The sequence below is a fragment of the Stomoxys calcitrans genome, chromosome 2 (genome assembly GCF_963082655.1).
Source record: "Stomoxys calcitrans chromosome 2, idStoCalc2.1, whole genome shotgun sequence".
Classification (NCBI taxonomy): Eukaryota; Metazoa; Arthropoda; class Insecta; order Diptera; family Muscidae; genus Stomoxys; species Stomoxys calcitrans.
In genome coordinates, this window is record NC_081553.1 from 22,955,197 (window position 1) to 22,976,223 (window position 21,027).

Below are 21,027 nucleotides of genomic sequence, written 5' to 3' on the forward strand. Positions count from 1 at the left end.
AAATAAAAAGTGGACCGATAAGGACAATATGGGTATCAAATGAAAAGTATGCGGGAGTAGATAACGTATCTGGTATACAAATTCATGTCGAATTATAGGGGGTCACCCCACCCCCACAAAAACGCCTAAAATGGGCATATTAACCAATCACAGATATATGGGACTCTGTTTGTTTGTTCCTTATAGACTGAAAAACGGCAGAACCGATTTTCTCGAAATTTTTCGCATATTGTGTTGATTGGTCTGTAAGGAAACATAGGCTATATAATTTTCGGTATCGGAAGGGGGATAGACCCTCCCCCTAATGCCAAAAACACAACCCGAAATCAAAAGTGGACCGATCGGGACAATTGAAAGGTATTGGAGAGTAGAATACGAATATGGTATTAAAATTTTAACCTAAGTACCCAACTCGCCACCGTAGGCCACCGTAGCGCAGAGGTTAGCATGTCCGCCTATGACGCTGAACGCCTGGGTTCGAATTCTGGCGAGACCATCAGAAAAAATTTTTAACGGTGGTTTTCCCCTCCTAATGCTGTCAACATTTGTGAGGTACTATGCCATGTAAAACTTCTCTCAAAAGAGGTGTCGCATTGCGGCACGCCGTTCGGACTCGGCTATAAAAAGGAGGCCCCTTATCATTGAGCTTAAAATTAGAATCGGACTGCAGTTTGCCCCTGTTCCTTAGTGGAATGTTAATTTGCAATTTTACCCAACTCGCCCAAACCGACATATTGGATGTTTATTTCAATATGGGGCTCAAATAAAAGGTATTCGGGGTAGATTTCGATTCTGGCATACAAATTCATATCGTAGTATAGGATGTCACGCCACCCCTCAAAAACACCTTTAGACCCATTATGACTATCTGATACTAGGCTGCATCGATTTTCTTCATATTTTCATAGATTGTGTACGTTTGTCTGGCAGGAAACATAGGCTATATCGTTTTTACATATCGGGTGGAGCGGACCCACCCCCTTACTCAAAAAACGCCACCCATATCCGAAAGTGGTCCAATGGGCACAATAAGGGTATCAAATGAAAGGTACTGCAGACCAAAAAACGAATATGGTATTAAAATTTTGGTTCAAGTACCCCGGGGGCCCCTCCCCCAATACCAAAACTCGTCTAAACAGATATATTGGGTTGCCCAAAAAGTAATTGCGGATTTTTAAAAAGAAAGTAAATGCATTTTTAATAAAACTTAGAATGAACTTTAATCAAATATACTTTTTTTTACATTTTTTTTTTCTAAAGCCAGCTAAAAGTAACAGTTGATAACTGACAGAAGAAAGAATGCAATTACAGAGTCACAAGCTGTGAAAAAATTTGTCAACGCCGATTATATGAAAAATCCGCAATTACTTTTTGGGCAACCCAATATTTGAAGTTCATGTCTATATGGGACTCAAATGAAAAATATTAGGCAGTAGATTACAAATATGGCATAAAACATTAGGTCCAAGTAATGGGAGGTCGTCCAAACCCCAAAAACCCCCGAATGGGCATATTAGCCGACCATGGCTATATGGGACTCAAACGAAAGGCATTAGAGAGTAGATTACGAATATGACATTAGAATTTGCTTTCTAGTCTAGGTGGCGCTTCTCCTCCTAAAGATACGTCAAATGGGTTACTTGTTCCATTATGACAATATGCAACTCAAATCAAAGGTATTTGAGAGCGAAAACGAATTTGATATCCAATTTTGGGGCCAAGTGTTTTGTTTTGGGGTACACCCTAAAGCAATTCCTAACCTGAACTTCATTTCGGTTGGGAATATAGAACAAATTTGATATCTATTTTCAGTGCAAAGTACGGGTGGCCGTCCCAGCCCCAAAACACCCTTCAAACTGTTCATATATACCGGCCATGGCAATGTCCACCAGGAACCGAGAAGGGGCAATAAATCCCTTATTTCAGTTTAGTTTGGACGGTTTTTTCATTCCCTTGCGATCTTGTTTCATTTTCCGTTTGGGGCATTACTTCATTAGGGGGTCGGAAATGGATATTTCGATATGATGTGATAATTTTGTTCTAAATTCGAATAAGTAATAGTTGAGAGGTGCTAGTACTACTTCGTCATGTTTTAAGGAAATGAAGAACTGAGTATAAGACCCTTACTATAGTGTCTAATCTGCAGAACAAGGTTCAATTAAGTATGTAATCAGTGACGATTGTAAAATTTTTTCTTTTCAAATGGTTATAAATTTTTCTTTCTCTATTTAAAGATAAAAAAAAGAAACGACAAAATAAAATAAAAATTTTTTTTACTTTCTGTACCTTCAACCTTTAAAACGCTTAAAACTCTTCCACGTTCTCAATTCAAGAAGAAAATTGGATTTAAAAAAAAACGTATATGAATATGGCAGTGGCATGAGACTGCCAGTAAAAATTTCAAGGGGTTTTGTGTGAAACTACATTTTTTTTTGTTTTCAGCGGTACTTACTGTTCTTTTGGAAATCCTGAGATTCTGGGTCGCCGACAACCAAGCCACTTAATGCGATCAATACGGAAGCAATCAAGAGCAGGTGTTCCATAACGGCAGAGCTGGAGAGTAGCCTTTTTCTTAGCGCCAAGGATTTGTTGGTATTCTGGTTGTGGTTTTCGTTGGTGTTGTTGGTATGCAGCGTTGGCAGGTAATTCGGTTGATGTAGAGGCTGAAACTGTGCTTGTTGTAGTTGTTGCTGGCATTGGGCATATTCTTGTTGTTGTTGATGTTGATACAGATTCGAATTCAGATTTTCTTTGTAACTTTGAATGGTTGAAGTCTGACCATGAGCAGGAAGTAGATGGGGGCAAATGTCCACCAAGGCTGTTTGTTTGCAGTTGGGCTGGCATTGCGTTGTTGCTATTGTGGTATGACTGATGCAGGAGTCTGGTGCTGGCGTAGGAATATGAGCTGCCTTTGGACAACAATCCTCTTCGGATGCTGTGGCCGTTATTGTTTTTTGGGTTTGTTTGTTTACAAACCTGGAGGCAGTGTAGCAATTCTGATTTACGTTTGTTATAAAAATGTGATTTTCGGCATGTGGACGTTGCTGGTGCTGTGGCTGCGAATGCTGTTGCTGTTCGCTTATATTTTCTTTTTGTAAATGATGTGGCGTTTGTTGCTGTTGCTGCGGCTGGTTTTGATACCGATGCTGATGCTGATGATGTCGTTGCCAATGGCATTGCTGCCGAATCTGCTGTTGATTCTCTTCCTGTTCCTGTTGTCCTGCATGGTGTTGATTTTGCTCTTGCTGGTGTATAGAATGATGGTGTTGCCTCTTCTGCTGCTGCTGCTGCTGCTGATGATGATGATGTGTGTAATGTTGCCTCTGTTTCACAGTTCTTCTTTGTTGTTGCTGTTGTTGATATTGACTTTGTGGGCCTGGCATTAATTTGATTTTGTTTGTGTTTGTATAAAATTGCCAAGCTTCCATTTTTAATCGCCGTACAGTCAATACCATCAGAATACGTCATTTAGTAAAGGGACCACAACTTTCAAGAGCAGTTGTCTTTTCTTCCTACCAGCTTGAGCCCTCTCATATACAACCAATACAGAATCTAGGGTTTAGGGTTAGGAAAATATTCTTTTTTTTTCAGAAAAAGGCGAGTTCAAGGACTCCTTCAATCGTTTTCGTTTGGTTTTGTTTTGTTTTTGATATGTTTTTCTCTAATACAAACAAAATTTTTCTCGTTATCAAAAATGTTTCTAGGGATTCAAACTCTTATGTGACCACCTGTAAATAAAAAAAAGAAAGGGGAAAACAAAATTAATATGTTTATTTATTTGCTTTTTTTTGGGGTTATTTTTTATTTGAATTTAATATACCCCCACTTGTGTAATATGATATACATGTTATATATTTATTTATTCATATGTGTTGAAAGTTTGAGTAGGTGTGTGTTTGTGTGTGAGTGATTTTGTGCTATGCTTAAAATTGACCCTAATATGTATCCACGCGTGCATGTATGTGTGTGGGACTATGTCAGCGTGTGTATTTTATCATCTAATTTTTATGCATACCAAAAAGGAAAAAAAGGAACATTTTGCCCTCCTATTTATTGAAAAGTAATAAAAAAAGTGAAAGTTTTATTGACAACTTGAAACCCATAAATAAATAACTATGGTCGTAAAAATTTGTACAACATTATCATAAGTCATGGGGAGGACGAGACAAGATCAAATGATACAACTGAAAAGTTCAGGTCGAGATGAGTGAATAGGTAACAAGGTAGCTAACCAACGCCGATTGCTCGATGATACAGCGGGAAATGTGCTAAACTGGAACTCGCTAGGACAGCGAAGGGAGAATGCCCGAAAACCACATGGATCCCTTGCATGAAAAGAGAGTTGGAATCAATCCATATATCGCGGAATCAAGCCATGGCTTTGGCCAATGGTAGAGCTGGATGGAGAGAGCTTGTCTATGCTTTATGTTCACACTAAACAGTTTGCTATTGGTCATATTTTATTGCAATATATTTAATACTTGTCGAACGGGTCCGCTCCGCTGCGCCTTCTTTAACTCTCTAATATCATTTTAGGGTGGGGACAGCTCGCCCTGAATGCGGATATTGAATTCGTGCCGTATGACGCTGAACGCGTTCGTATCCTGTTAATGTTGGCGATATTTGCAAGGTACAACGCCATGCCTGGTCATTTAAAATATTTTCCCCAAAGTTGCACTGCGGTAAGCCGTTCGAACTCGGCTATAAAAAAGGTCCCTTATCATTGAGTTTAAAATTGAATCGGAAAGCACTCATTGATGTGTGAAAAGATTGCCCCTGCTCGGTTCCTGGAGTTTTTTTTACCCTATACCACTACTGTGGTACAGGGTATTATAACTTAGTGAATTATTTAGTTTGTAACTCCCAAAAGGAAGAGAGATAGACCCATTGATAAATATACTCATCGACTCAGAATCACTTTTTGTTTCGATTTGGCTATGTTCGTCTGTCTGAACAGACAGATAGTCTGTCCGTCCATCTGTCCATGTTAATTTGTGTACAAAGTACAGGTCACAGTTTTCATCCGATCGCCTTTAAATTTGATAAAGGCATGTTTTTGGGCCTAAAGACAAAGCCTATTGAAATTGGAAAAAATCGGTTCAAATCTGGATATAGCTCCCATATAAATATGTTCGTCCGATTTTCAATAATACTGCAATAAAATGGTCATTTGTGAACCGATTCTCTCGAAATTTGGCACGAAGGATTTTCTTTTGACTCTCAACATTACTGGTGGATTTTATGGAAATCGGATCAGATTTAGACATAGCTCTCATATATATATCGCCCGATTTTAACTTCTAGAGTCACAACAAGCTCATTTATTGACCCATCTTGCGAAAATGTTTGCAAAACGCTTTCCTCGACGACTGCCACTTTATGTGAGAAGTTTGCTTGAAATCGGTTAGAGTTAGATATAGCTCCCATATATATGTTCGTCCGATTTTAAGAAGTATTACAAAAAAGTGCTCATTTGTTAACCGATTCTGGCGAAATTTTGCAGGAATGATTTTGTTATGACTCTCGGCCTTATTGGTGAATTTCAAAGATAACGCAAACGTTTTCTTCGACGACTACCACATTATCTGAGAAGCTTGCTCGATTTGTCAACCTTGCTTGTCATTTGTCAACCGTAGTTTTCATTGTTTGAACATATTTGCTCGTTAAAAATTAGGTTAATGAGAAATGCTTTTTAGGGGAGGGATGGCACTTCAGACATCTCAACACAAATATGGATATCAAATTTGTGCCGGACTTCCAAATTCCTCTAATTTGAGCCTCATATTGCCATGGCCGGTAAATATGAACCGTTTTTGAGGGTGTTTTCCTCTAATTTGAGCCTCATATTGCCATGGCCGGTAAATATGAATCGTTTGGAAGGTGTTTTGGGCTGGGGCGGCCACCGGCACTTTGCAATGAAAATATTGTAGATATCAAATTCGTTCTTTATTCCTAACGGTATTGAAGTTCAGTTTAGGGGATGTTTTAGGGCGTACTCCAAAACACTTGGCTCCCAAATTGGGTATCAAATTCGTGTTCTACTCTCAAATACCTTTTATTTGAGTCCCGCTGGGTACTTAGTCCCAAATTTTAATATCATATTAGTTTTCTGGTCTCTTATACCTTTCCTTATTGTTCCCCTCGGATATGGGTGGCGTTTTTGGGAAAAGCGGGAGGGTCGGCCTCCACCCGATATCTAAAAGTTGTATAGCCTATGTTTCCTTTCAGACAAACGTAAACAATCTATGAAAATTTTAAGAAAATCGGTTTAGCCAAGTATCATATAGTCATAATGGGTCCAAGGGCAGTTTTGATGAGTGGCGTTACCCCCTATATTTCGATCTAATTTTGTATGCCAGATTCATTTGAGCCCCTTATTGAAATGAACGTCCAATATGTCTATTTGGGGGAATTTTTTGTGTTGGGGCAGCCCGATGGGTACTTAGACTCAAATATGAATACCATATTCGTATTCTGCTTTCCAATACCTTTCATTTGATACCTATATTGTCCCTATCGGTCCACTTTTGATTTTGGGTTGTGTTTTTGGCATAAGGGGGAGGGTCCGTCCCCCTTCCGATACCGTCAAATTATACAGCCTATGTTTCCTTCCAGACCACCCATTCACAATATGCGAAAATATATTTGGCATAACCCTCCCCCTTATGCCAAAAACACAACCCAAAATCCGTCCCCGCTCCCATACCGACAAATTATATAGCCTATGTTTCCTTCCCGACCAACCTACGTAATATGTGAAAATGTCGAGAAAATCGGTTTTGCCGTTTTTCAGCCTATACGAAACAAACAAACCGTGTCCCATATATCCGTGATTGACTAATGTGCCCATTTTGGGCGTTTTTGTGGGGGTGGGTGATCCTCTATACTTCGACATGAATTTGTAAGCTAGATTCGTTATCTACTCCCGCATACTTTTCATTTGATACCCATATTGTCCTTATCGGTCTACTTTTGATTTTGGGTGGTGTTTTTGCGGTAACGGTGGAGGGTTCGCCCCCTTCCGTTATCAATAAATTATAAAGCCTATTTCTACTTCCTGACCATATTCGTAATCTACTCACGAATACCTTTCATTTGAGTCCCATATTGTCATGATCGTCAAATAAACCTATATTAAGGGTTTTTGGGACTGGGGCGCTCCCCCAGGTACTTGGAACGAACTTTATTTGTGAAATTCGTACTCTACTCTTGAATACCTTTCATTTGAATCCCATATTGTCCCGATCGGTCCACTTTTACTTTTGGGGTAAGGGGGAGGATCCGCCCCCCTCCCGATATCAGAAAATTATATACCCCATGTTTTCTTCGGGACCAACCTACACAATCTGTGAAAATTTCAAGGTATTCGGTTCAGCCGTTTTTGAGTCTATGCTGAACAAACAAACAAACCGACAAACAAACATAAATTGAATTTTATATATAAGATAGGGTCGGAAATGGATATTTCGATGTGTTGCAAACGGGATGACAAAATGAATATACCCCCATACTTCGGTGGGGGATATAAAAATCAGATCGAAGTATAGGAGGTCACCCCATACCCCTAAAACGCCCCAAATGGGCATATGACCCATCATAACTACATGGGACTTCATAACTACATGGTACTCGGTTTGTTTTTTTGTTCCGTAGAATCAAAAACGGCTGTACCGATTACCTTAACATTTTCATAGGTTTATCTGGAAGGAAACCTAGGCTATATAGCGTTTAGATATCTGATGGGGGCGATATCCCAAAAACACCACCCAAAACCAAACGTGGACCGATAGGCACAATATGGGTATCAAATAAAAGGTATTGGAGACTAGAAGACGAATATCGTATTAAAATTTGGGTCAAAATACCCAGCGAGCCGACCCAACCTCATAACTCCACTAAACAGATAAATTCAACGTTCATGTCTGTCTATCGAAAGCACGCTTACTTTCGAAGGAATAAGGCTAGGTGCTTGAAATTTTGGACAGACGCTTCCTTTAATGTAGGTCGATTGGGATTATAAATGGGTCGTATAGGTCCATGACTTGATAAAGCTGCCATATAAAACGATTTTGGATTTTGATTTCATCAGCCTATAGAGGGCGCAATTGTTATCCGATTTGGCTGAAAGAGTATTGTTTTGATTTGCAACAACTAGGCTTACTATGGCCGAAATCTTTTTTTAACATTATATAACAGCCGTATAAGCCAATCTCTCGATAATACTTCTTGAGCCTCTACAGGGCGCAATTCTTATCCTTTCATTATAAGTGTCAAATATGATCTGAATCGCTTCATAGCCTCATGCCAACTATGATCTGAATCGGTCCATAACTTAAATTGCAAAATATCAAATTTCCATTGTCACTTCTCTATTTAAACCTGAACACTTCAGTTAATATGAAAACCACTTTCATATGGATGTGTGTGTGTGTGCGTTAACTGGGTTATGGCAAAACATATGTATGTATGCATGGCTACCAATGCTTAATCTTTGGCTTTTTATTTATACAATGGCCTAAAACAACATATTGTGAAGGGTAGTTTAACACACGTCTGTCTCTCCATTGTTTCCTTTTTCGCAAGGATCTTAAAAGTCATAAAAGTGTCAATACAGGATGTTGCTAAAGATGCCTGCTGATGGGGGGGCTGATGGGTTATGCTACTACAACTACATAGTATTGGCCGCCTTCATCGGCTGTCTGTAGACAACAAAATATAGCAAATAGTAAATGTATATCCACCCAACAAAATACAAAATACGAAAAACAACTTAAAGACATCATCAACATGCCGAAAGTATCTTTGTTAGGCCCTTTTGAGAGCCAAAGAAAAGCAAAAGTTTAAAGCGTTTTTAACAACCCATGATTTACGTCTATTAGTAGGAAGAGTTTCACTTTCTTGCTGTTGTTTTGCTTTCTTTCAGGACTTGGCCAAGATTGGCGTTGGGTTTGGAAACCCAGAAGAACTAAATGCAAAGGCAGGAATGACATCAGAAATAAAATGGAAAGTTTTTCCAAAAAAAAAGGAAATTTATGAGTTTTATGCTAGAATGCCAATACAAAGATATGTATGGAAGCATACATAGTTATATGATTACACACACAATGAGGGTGGGGGTTTATATGTTAGAGAGAGAGAGAGAGAGAGAGAGAGAGAGAGAGGACAGCAAGAGGCCAATTTTGTTATGCATAAGGTCATAGGCGTAGAAAAAAAATGTTCATGGAAGGCTATTTTTGTTGGGGATCCCATCTTAAGCAAATTTCCTTCAAATTTGAATGGACCATATTTGGCAATAAATAAAACTTTCATGTGTTTCAGACCCTTAATCTTCATATCGGTCTATATGACAGCTATATCTAAATATAGTCCGATTCGATTTACCATATTTGGGTCAGGTGGTGGGTGGCCTAAAACTTCCTACTGTTTTAAATTTCAGCGAAATCTGATAAAAAATAAAGCTTTTTTGGGCTTCAGACCCTTTATCGGCAGATCGGTCTATATGGCAGCTATATCTAAATATAGCCCCATCTAAACAATATTTAGGGCAGGTGTTGAGAGGACTTAAGCTACTCACTGTTTCAAATTTCACCGAAATCGGGCAATAAATAAAGCTTTTATGGTCTTCAGACCTTTTATTGGGAGATCGGTCTATATGGCAGCTATATCTAAATAAAGTCCGATCTGAATTATATCTAGGTCAGATGGCGGTAGGCTTAAAGTAACTCATTGTTTTAAATTTCAGCGAAATCGGGTAATAAATAAAGCTTTTATGGGCTTCAGTCCCCTTATCGGGAGATTGGTCTATATGGCAGCTATATCGAAATATAGACCAATCTAATCCATATTTAGGTCAGATGGCGGGAGGCTTAAAGTAACCCTTTATTTTAAATTTCAGCGAAATCGGGTAATAAATAAAACTTTTATGGTCTTCAGACCCTTTATCGGCAGATCGGTCTATATGGCAGCTATATCTAAGTATGGACCAATCTAGTCCATATTTGGGTCAGATGTTTAGAGGCTTTAAATAACCCACTGTTGCAAATTTCAGCGAAATCGGGTAATAAATAAAGCTTTTATGGTCTTCAGACCCTTTATCGGGAGATCGGTCTATATGGTAGCTATATCTAAGTATGGACCGATCTAATCCATATTTAGGTCAGATGTTAAGAGGCTTAAAATAACCCACTGTTTCAAATTTCAGCGAAATCGGATAAAAATTAAAGCTTTTATGGTCTTCAGAACCTTTATTGGGAGATCGGTCTATATGGCGGCTATATCTAAATATGGACCAATCTAGTCCATATTTGGGTCAGATGTTAAGAGGTTTAAAATAACCCACTGTTACAAATTTCAGCGAAATCGGGTAATAAATAAAGCTTTTATGGTCTTCAGACCCTTTATCGGGAGATCGGTCTATATGACAGCTATATCTAAATAAAGTCCGATCCGAACCATATTAAGGTCGGGTATCAGGGGGCTAAAAATAACTCTCAGTTTTAAATTTCAGCGAAATTGGATAATAAATAAAGTTTTCATGGTCTTCAGACCCTTTATCGGGAGATCGGTCTATATGGTAGCTATATCTAAATATAGTCCTATGTGAACCACATTTAAGTCAAATGTCGGGAAGCCTTAAACTACTCACTGTTTCAAATTTGAGCAAAACCGGATGAAAAATAAAGTTTTTATGGGCATTAGACCCTTTATCGGAAAATCGGTCTATATATTGAGTTGCCCAAAAAGTAATTGCGAATTTTTTATATAGTCGGCGTTAAAAAATTTTTCACAGTTTGTGACTCTGTAATTGCATTCTTTCTTCTGTCAGTTATCAGCTGTTACTTTTAGCTTGCTTAAGAAAAAAAGGGTAAAAAAAGTATATTTGATTAAAGTTCATTCTAAGTTTTATTAAAAATGCATTTACTTTCTTTTAAAAAATCCGCAATTACATTTTGGGCAACCCAATAGCTATAGAGATATCGAGGAGCTTAACACAACTCTTATTTTACTTTACTTACTTTATTTGGCTATGACAGACCATTTGTTCCACTAGCCGAACGTGGAATAGCGTTCCAAGCCCCCTCGATCTTCTGCCCTCATTCTAAAATCTCTGACACCAAGTTTCGAGGTGTCTCCCATCACTTTATCTTTGTGATGAAACCGGGTATTGGTTTCTAATAGGGGGACTGAATTCAAACCCTGCATTTTAGGAATACAGCTCTGAGGTATTGTTCAGTGGAAATTTATTGGAGAGTACGCTTTAGTGAGAGATAAAGGGAAAGAGAATTTTTTTCTTCCGGTTTTTGGCTTTAACAAGGTGAACAAGCAAAATTTGTGTCTGAGAAATAATACCAAATTTCCCTGAAATCACATTTTTATATCCTAAAAATAACTAAAGAAAGATAAATTATGAACTTGGTTTTATAAAAAACAAAAAGACTTCAAAATTGTTTGTCATAGCTGTGAAAGTTAAAAGGAGATTTCGTTTGCTTAAATAGCAACAAAGAAAAGGAAAACATAATTAAAACTCTGTTCGCAAACAAATGCAATTGTTAATAAAAAAAAAAAAAAAAAAAATATTAAAAAATGGAAACGATGAAAATAGAACAACTTATAAATCTAAGCACATTTTTGTTTTACAAATATAATATATGTGCAAATCTTTGTTAATTAAAAATCACAGAACTAAAAATTACCAAACACAAAAAAAGGGGAACATAAAGCAAAAATAGAAAAACATACAAATATAATAAAGAATTAAAACATAGACCCTAAGTTTGACCTTAAAAACAAAAACAAACCAAAAATTAATAAACAGGCATAGAACACCTCAAAAAAAGAAAAAAAGAAATGAACTAAAAATTCGCAACACAAGACGAAATATAAAGCAAAAAAAAAAAAAAAAAGTTTACATATAAAGAAGAATCAAAACTCAAGCAAAACGTTTCACCATTGAAACAAGAAAAACAAAAAAAAAAAAAACAAAACAAGTGTAGACGAATGTTGATTATGGATGTGAAGTTCTGACTAAGCCTTCGTCACACGCCTGGAAGTGCCGTTGATGACCAGATGCCTTCCAAATATAAAAAAAACAACAACAAGAAAATACTCAAAATCTCCTTTAAAAATATTTTTTTTTTCAAATATATTTATTATACTAAATGTTCCTTTAATTTTGAACACTTTGTTTTTTTTTTTTTAACACAATATAAAAAAAAAAAAAACAACACGATAAATATTATTTCTAAAAGAAAAATGTGTTTTATCATTTATTGCATTTTTTTATCTAAAATTATATACCCAAAGATGTAATCCAAGAGAAGTTAAATTAGAATGAGACAAGAATATTGAAGAAAAAGCAAAGTAAACAAAAAAAAAAAAAAAAAAAAAAAAAAAAAAAAGAAAAGAGAAGTAACAGTTATTGATAAGTGAGACTTGAATCTAAGATTAAAAGAGAACCAGTTTTTTTTTTGTTTCTTTTTATTTAAATTCATTAATGTTTATATCATAGCATAAAGGTAATCGAACTAAGAGAGTAATCATCTATTGAATTGACAAAATTATAGCGCTATAACAGCATAGGTGAGTGATTGTGCTCAGAGAGCAAAGCACTTAGATAATAAGAGAAATTTGTATTTATGTAGTTAAATGAATAATATTATCTAGATCTTTTCCTTTTTTTTTTGTATTCTCTTTGAACTTTTTAAAAACGATGTTGTATCTGTATGTACCATATCATTGAATTCTATCTAACATCCAAATAAATTTATAGCATGCGACCAAATTTAATTTTTTATGTTCCTTTTGTTTGAGGGCAACGATATGATCATGTTGAGGTAAATTATCTTCTTATTGTCAAGGGGGGGTGTTGTGGGGACCGAATTGATTGGCTGTGGAGGGTGTAAATAAACCGGACGGACAATGTTATGAACAGGTAAATGGGAAAATGCTTGATAGGGTACTATCTTACAGTAGGGAGCCGAAGATAGTACAAAGGCTGCTTATTTTGGAAATAGCAGAAGGGGAGGGTGGCTCGACTCAAGCGACGGACTGGTTGACTTGACTTAGTTTCGTTATTTTAATGTAAGTATCCGATTTATGTTTTTTTTTTTATTTCTAGACACGCGAAATTTATGCTTATGACTGAGTGTATTTTATGGTGATGAGAACCCACCCACATCCGACGAGCTACCGCTTTGCCACCGTGTCAACCAAGGCCTTTTGAAATACACAAATTCCATAACAGGAAGTCATAACATATGGCGCCCAACGAAGGATACCTTTTGATTAGTTTTTAGTATGTTTTATGGTTCGTCCTGATAAATTGGATACCTCTGAGGTTCTAGAATTTCATATTGAGTCCAATTTATAACATGACTTGTTAGTGAGGTGTCAACTTGTATGGTCTCGTGCGAGTTTGAACCCCTTATCTGTGTTCATTTTGTGTCACGGAGGCACTTGGTATTGTAAGATCTTTATCAATGAGATTCTGCGATGGGGTTTTTTTTTTTTATTCGGAGCAGCCTTATGAACTTTTAAAGGGTTTACAAGATGTGTTCAGATCGGGATTGGGAACTGTATGTGTGAGTGTTTTGGGGGGAAATTTATACTTTTATATAAGCCAAACTAAGGTACTCACAACACCGGAAACCTTGACAAGTTATTTTTTTTTGCAGACATATTTTAGGTTTGTTTATCTATTTTAGATTTGTTTATCTAGACGATTTGGTTAACAAATCATTTTTTTTTTCAGCAATACGTATGATTATTTTTTTTTTTTTTTTGTTTGTTTAAACGATTTATTTTGAATTTTTTTTTTTTTGACCATTGGGGACAAGATTTGACGACTCAATAGGTAGAGTTGTATGGATAGACAGGATAAACCCTCTACAAACCCACTGAGTGGAATTGTACCACAGGACAGAAGGGTTACCCGAAGTGTTACTCGTGCATTGGAGGCACAGGTCGTCGGTTCCATATTGAACCAAATTGACACCGGTATTGAAAGACCAATCGACTTTATTCCGACCGACTATTTAAATCGCTGTGCAGATCTAGTTTTTGGAAGGGCCTCCTTGCCAGAAGTCCCCACTGTGAGAATAACGGACGAAGTAACTGTGGGAAGTGTGGATAGTTCAATTAGTTATTCCAGGAAGATAGAGAGGCTGTTTGACATGTCACAGGGCCAGGAGAATGTCAACATGCCACCGCAGGAGCCGCCTGGGGGCGTTTCCAATGGTGACACCTCATCAGGAGGTTTATCTCAATTAATGACGATGATAGGTCAACAGAATCAACTTATTATGACCTGTATGAATGAAATGCGGCAGATGAGAGGGGAGTTGACTTCTCTGTGCACTCGTGTCGCCGAAGTTGAATGCTCTGGTAATGCTATAACATTAAATCCACCGTCTGGTTCAAGTTCAACCCCAGAGGCAGCACCAAGGAGTTTGGGCTCAGGTTGTAATATACAAGGTGACAGGCGACCTAACGGTCTTGAGAATGAACACCACTCGTTGCAACAGGACCCGGAAGGGAACTATCAGCAACGTCGTGATCCGAACAGGAGTGTCGACATTACCTACAGCCCTAGAGAAATTGAAGTGCGCAAACCTATTGATTTGGATAGGTGGCACATAAAGTTCGACGGTTCTGGACGCGATATGACCGTCGAAAGCTTCATATTTCGCATAGAGAGGATGAGAGAGCAACATGGTATTTCATATTCACAGTTATTTAGTGATTTCCAATGTTTGGTATCAGGCAACGCGGCTAAATGGTTTTGGCAAGTCCGTGAGGATAATGCCGATGACGAAAATTTTGGATACTTCGCCCTTAGAAGGGAGCTATTGAGGCAGTTTAGCGCAAATAATTCTGATTATGAGATTATTAAGGAAATAATGGAGCGCAAACAACAGGTCGGAGAAGAATTTGAGGAATTCTATACCGATATTCATAACCTCACGTTTCGTCTGCGAAAGAAAATACCAGAAAAGGAATTAGTCGGTATATTAAGAAGCAATTTGCGTAGTAACTTGGCTAGCTTGACATTCTCTGCCAATATAACTACCATTGCTGAATTGAAGAGCGAGGTGAAACGAGCAGAAAAACTGTTAAAGGAAAGTAGACAGAGGTCCAGAAACATCAGTGAACTGTCGGGATTGACTTCACCTGTAGACAACGGGTTTGTAGAAATAGAGGCAATGTCCATGCCCAATAAGGATAGTAAGCCTTACAAGCCTAATGTATCCATGGCTCTTACATCCAAAACTACTACTCCAGGTATCTCATATAAACCACAGAGTTTGACTTCGATGCCTAGAGGGGACCTTCCGCAGAAATTGAACCACGAGCTTTGTCCCTCACCGTTTCATTTGAATTTGTGTTTCACGTGTGGTATGCCGGGGGATTTCTACCGCAAGAATACCCAGGAGTTTCGGCCAGAGAATGCATGTCGGTCAACTTTTCATGACATGAAGTGCTTCTTGTGTGGCAAGGATAATTCGTTTTGCACATACGCGCCAAAAAATCCACAGGTGGCAGAACTGACCGGGAATTTCTGCCAGACTCAAACTACCCCGGAATCAAATTGTTAAAAAGGGAGGAGTCGGATGATCCTGGGCTCAAAAAGAAACCGAATTCGGCTATAAAATCGTTGCACCAAAGAAAACTGGAGTATGAGAATGCAAGGGCTAGGATTTTTTACGAAGAAATTAGAAAAACCAGTCCTAAATTTAAGAAAATTGAAAAATTGAGAAATAAGTGCAAGATGATAAAAAGAGGCAGACGATTAGCTGTGGAGACTATAGTAACCTTGGATAACGATAACAGATTTTTTGCCAAGACGAAAGTAGGTGGGAAAGAAGTAATGGCGCTTTTGGATTCAGGCGCTGGTGCCTGCTGTGTTGGTAAAAACTCTGAACTTTTTTTACGTGATTTTGAAAAATCTATTGTGAAACTACATAATTTGGACGTTAAGACGGCGAATGGAGGTTCGGCATCGGTTAAGGGCATTATCACCTTGCCGGTTGTGTGGAAAAATACGGAGCGTAATTTGGATTTTCTCATTGTTCCTGATCTCCAGCAGGAGTTTTATTTTGGAGTTGATTTTTGGCGTGCCTTTGGGTTGTCAGTTGTGGGTGAGCCTGGTGTTTTTTTCAACAGTATTGCAGAGGTTGTTGCCGTGGGTGACGACGAATCGGATATTAATCAACACCTTTTGACGGATCTGCAACGGCAGAGAATGAATGAAGTCAAGCAACAGTTTCCTTCATTTGCTGTTCTGGGTTTGGGTCGCACCTCTCTGGAACAGCATGTCATTGAGGTTAACAAAGAGGACGTCCCAATTAAACAGAGGCATTACCCGGTGTCTCCGGCGATTCAGGAGCTCTTGTTTGCGGAACTTGATCGCATGCTTAAGCTGGGGGTTATAGAACCCAGCAACAGTAGCTGGAGCTCTCCCGTTACGCTTGTCAGAAAAGAGACCAAGAACCGTTTATGTCTGGATGCCCGGAAACTGAATTCCAGAACTATCAAGGATGCATACCCTCTTCCCCACATTGAGGGAATCCTGAGCAGGTTGCAGGAGACTAGGTATATATCTGCCATAGATCTCAAAGACGCGTTTTGGCAGATACCACTGGAAGAGAAATCAAGGGAGAAGACAGCATTTACAGTCCCTGGGCGGCCACTGTACCAATATACAGTGATGCCTTTTGGGCTCTGTAACGCCGCCCAGAGAATGTGCCGCCTTATGGATAAGGTTATACCTGCCGCCATAAGGAATAATGTGTTCGTCTACCTTGATGACCTCCTAGTGGTATCTGCCGACTTTGGCTCCCATATGGACTTGTTGATCAAAGTAGCGTCTTACCTGTCCAATGCTGGGTTGACCATCAATGTGGAGAAGAGCAAATTTTGTCAAAGACAGGTTCGGTATCTTGGGTTCGTTGTTGGGGACGGATTCATCAGCACGGATGAGACTAAGGTGGAGGCTGTGAGGGACTTCCCGATACCAAAGACTCCGAGGCAGCTACGAAGATTTCTTGGTATGTGTGGATGGTACCGCCGTTTTATCCACGATTATGCTTCGATTGCGGCACCTTTACATGAGTGCTTGGGGAAGGAGAACATCCGTCGGTTTACCCTGTCTGAGGAGGCACTGTGCGCCTTTGATCGTCTAAAGAATAGCTTGACTTCGGCTCCAGTCTTGGTGAATCCTGACTTCTCCAGGCATTTCTACGTCCAATGTGATGCCTCATCACTTGGTGTGGGTGGCGTTTTGTTTCAAATGGATGAGGAGGGACACGAACACCCGATCGCATACATGTCCGCAAAGCTCAACAAGGCACAGAGGAATTATAGTGTGACCGAGTTGGAGTGCTATGCCGCTGTACTTAGTGTGAAAAAGTTCCGGCCATACATCGAGGGGTTGCCATTCACTATTATAACCGACCACGCCAGCCTCAAATGGTTAATGAGCCAGACAGAGCTAGCTGGTCGGTTAGCCAGGTGGAGCCTGAAACTTCAAGCCTTTGAGTTTACCATTGAACATCGGAAGGGTGCTCAAAACGTCGTGCCTGATGCGCTTTCAAGGGCGCACATTGAGGAACTCCTGTTGACTGACAGACAATTGGATATTGACCTTCAGAGTCCCTGTTTCGATTCCGAGGAATATATGAAATTGAGAGAAGTGGTTTCTGAGGGCGAAGAGAGATCTCCAGACATTTGTATATCGGAGAAATACATTTATAAGCGCACAAACTTTTCAGTTGGAGACGCAGTTGAAGACGACAAGGCGTGGAAACTTTGGGTTCCCAAGGAACTACAGGCTGGACTTGTGCATGCCGCCCATTTTTCACCTTCATCAGGACATGGAGGTATACAGAAAACGCTTTCAAGGCTTCGTGAGAGGTATTATTGGCCCTCAATGTTGCGAGATGTCCAGGCTGTGGTGAAGCAATGTACAATTTGTGGCGTCAGTAAGAATCTAAATTCTTACAAGAGACCTGTCATGGGTAGACAATTTCTAACAGAGAGACCTTTCCAAAGGGTCTATATTGACTTTATGGGTCCGTATCCCAGGACGAAAGATGGTAATACTGTGATTTTTGTATGCCTCGATCATTTCACTAAGTATGTTCTACTTGAGCCGATGCGTGCAGCCACCGCAATCAACGTTGCGAAATTTCTGGAGAAACGATTGTTTCACGTATTTGGGGTCCCTGAATATATACATTCCGATAATGGGAGGCAATTTCTCTCGGAAATCTTTCGAGAGCTTATGGCTAAGTACGGCATAACGCATATAAGGACTGGTCAGTATGCACCGCAAGCGAACGCAGCAGAACGTGTGAACAGGTCCATCCTCCAGATGATAAGGTCTTTTCTGGGATCTGATCAGCGTAATTGGGACCAACATATAAGTGATACGGAGTTTGCCTTACGAAGTACATACCACAGCTCCATAAACATGTCACCGTACTATGCGACATTTGGTGTGAATATGGTTCAGCATGCGTCCTCTTATGAGATTTTGAGGAAACTAGGTGGGTTGAGGAACGTAGATGTATACCTGAAAGACATTTCCGATAGGAACCAATTGATCAGGGACAAGGTCTTCCATAATTTGAAGTTGGCACACGAAAGATCCTCACGGGTCTACAACTTGAGGTCGAGCTGTGTGAAATTTTTTAAGGGGCAAGTAGTTTACCGCAGGAACTTTAAACTGAGCAGTAAGATAGATAATTACAATTCGAAGCTGGCACCTACTAGTGTCAGATGCATTGTCCTCGAGGTTTTGGGTAACTCGCTCTATAAATTAGGTGGAATGGATGGAAAGGTCATGGGAATATTCCACGGGAAGGATCTTTTTACTATATAGAGTTTTTTTTTTTTGATTTTTCCTGTGCCTGAATGGTAATAAGCCCGGCTAGAACAGTGGGTCGATGCCACACGTTCCCTAAGGATACCCATGAACTGGAGCTTTTCCTTTTTATGTACGCACACGTTCCATACAGGATCTGCATCGACGGGTGCGAGCCTGTGATGAAACCGGGTATTGGTTTCTAATAGGGGGACTGAATTCAAACCCTGCATTTTAGGAATACAGCTCTGAGGTATTGTTCAGTGGAAATTTATTGGAGAGTACGCTTTAGTGAGAGATAAAGGGAAAGAGAATTTTTTTCTTCCGGTTTTTGGCTTTAACAAGGTGAACAAGCAAAATTTGTGTCTGAGAAATAATACCAAATTTCCCTGAAATCACATTTTTATATCCTAAAAATAACTAAAGAAAGATAAATTATGAACTTGGTTTTATAAAAAACAAAAAGACTTCAAAATTGTTTGTCATAGCTGTGAAAGTTAAAAGGAGATTTCGTTTGCTTAAATAGCAACAAAGAAAAGGAAAACATAATTAAAACTCTGTTCGCAAACAAATGCAATTGTTAATAAAAAAAAAAAAAAAAAAAATATTAAAAAATGGAAACGATGAAAATAGAACAACTTATAAATCTAAGCACATTTTTGTTTTACAAATATAATATATGTGCAAATCTTTGTTAATTAAAAATCACAGAACTAAAAATTACCAAACACAAAAAAAGGGGAACATAAAGCAAAAATAGAAAAACATACAAATATAATAAAGAATTAAAACATAGACCCTAAGTTTGACCTTAAAAACAAAAACAAACCAAAAATTAATAAACAGGCATAGAACACCTCAAAAAAAGAAAAAAAGAAATGAACTAAAAATTCGCAACACAAGACGAAATATAAAGCAAAAAAAAAAAAAAAAAGTTTACATATAAAGAAGAATCAAAACTCAAGCAAAACGTTTCACCATTGAAACAAGAAAAACAAAAAAAAAAAAAACAAAACAAGTGTAGACGAATGTTGATTATGGATGTGAAGTTCTGACTAAGCCTTCGTCACACGCCTGGAAGTGCCGTTGATGACCAGATGCCTTCCAAATATAAAAAAAACAACAACAAGAAAATACTCAAAATCTCCTTTAAAAATATTTTTTTTTTTCAAATATATTTATTATACTAAATGTTCCTTTAATTTTGAACACTTTGTTTTTTTTTTTTTAACACAATATAAAAAAAAAAAAAACAACACGATAAATATTATTTCTAAAAGAAAAATGTGTTTTATCATTTATTGCATTTTTTTATCTAAAATTATATACCCAAAGATGTAATCCAAGAGAAGTTAAATTAGAATGAGACAAGAATATTGAAGAAAAAGCAAAGTAAACAAAAAAAAAAAAAAAAAAAAAAAAAAAAAAAAGAAAAGAGAAGTAACAGTTATTGATAAGTGAGACTTGAATCTAAGATTAAAAGAGAACCAGTTTTTTTTTTGTTTCTTTTTATTTAAATTCATTAATGTTTATATCATAGCATAAAGGTAATCGAACTAAGAGAGTAATCATCTATTGAATTGACAAAATTATAGCGCTATAACAGCATAGGTGAGTGATTGTGCTCAGAGAGCAAAGCACTTAGATAATAAGAGAAATTTGTATTTATGTAGTTAAATGAATAATATTATCTAGATCTTTTCCTTTTTTTTTTGTATTCTCTTTGAACTTTTTAAAAACGATGTTGTATCTGTATGTACCATATCATTGAATTCTATCTAACATCCAAATAAATTTATAGCATGCGACCAAATTTAATTTTTTATGTTCCTTTTGTTTGAGGGCAACGATATGATCATGTTGAGGTAAATTATCTTCTTATTGTCAAGGGGGGGTGTTGTGGGGACCGAATTGATTGGCTGTGGAGGGTGTAAATAAACCGGACGGACAATGTTATGAACAGGTAAATGGGAAAATGCTTGATAGGGTACTATCTTACAGTAGGGAGCCGAAGATAGTACAAAGGCTGCTTATTTTGGAAATAGCAGAAGGGGAGGGTGGCTCGACTCAAGCGACGGACTGGTTGACTTGACTTAGTTTCGTTATTTTAATGTAAGTATCCGATTTATGTTTTTTTTTTTATTTCTTGACACGCGAAATTTATG

The 21,027-nt window shown here is 38.1% G+C and overlaps 1 protein-coding gene across 4 annotated transcripts in view; it reads right to left on the reverse strand.

Annotated features, from left to right (window-relative positions):
* The window catches only part of LOC106083864 (neural cell adhesion molecule L1), a 557,698-nt gene extending 554,271 nt beyond the window's left edge, over window positions 1-3,427 (reverse strand). For all 4 annotated transcript variants that reach the window (XM_059363589.1, XM_059363587.1, XM_059363588.1 and 1 more), the window contains exon 1: window positions 2,453-3,427. In XM_059363589.1, the coding sequence (XP_059219572.1) occupies window positions 2,453-3,383 (931 nt within the window). In that variant the 5' untranslated portion in view covers window positions 3,384-3,427. The remainder of the gene's footprint in view (window positions 1-2,452) is intronic.
* Window positions 3,428-21,027: the final 17,600 nt, after the last annotated feature.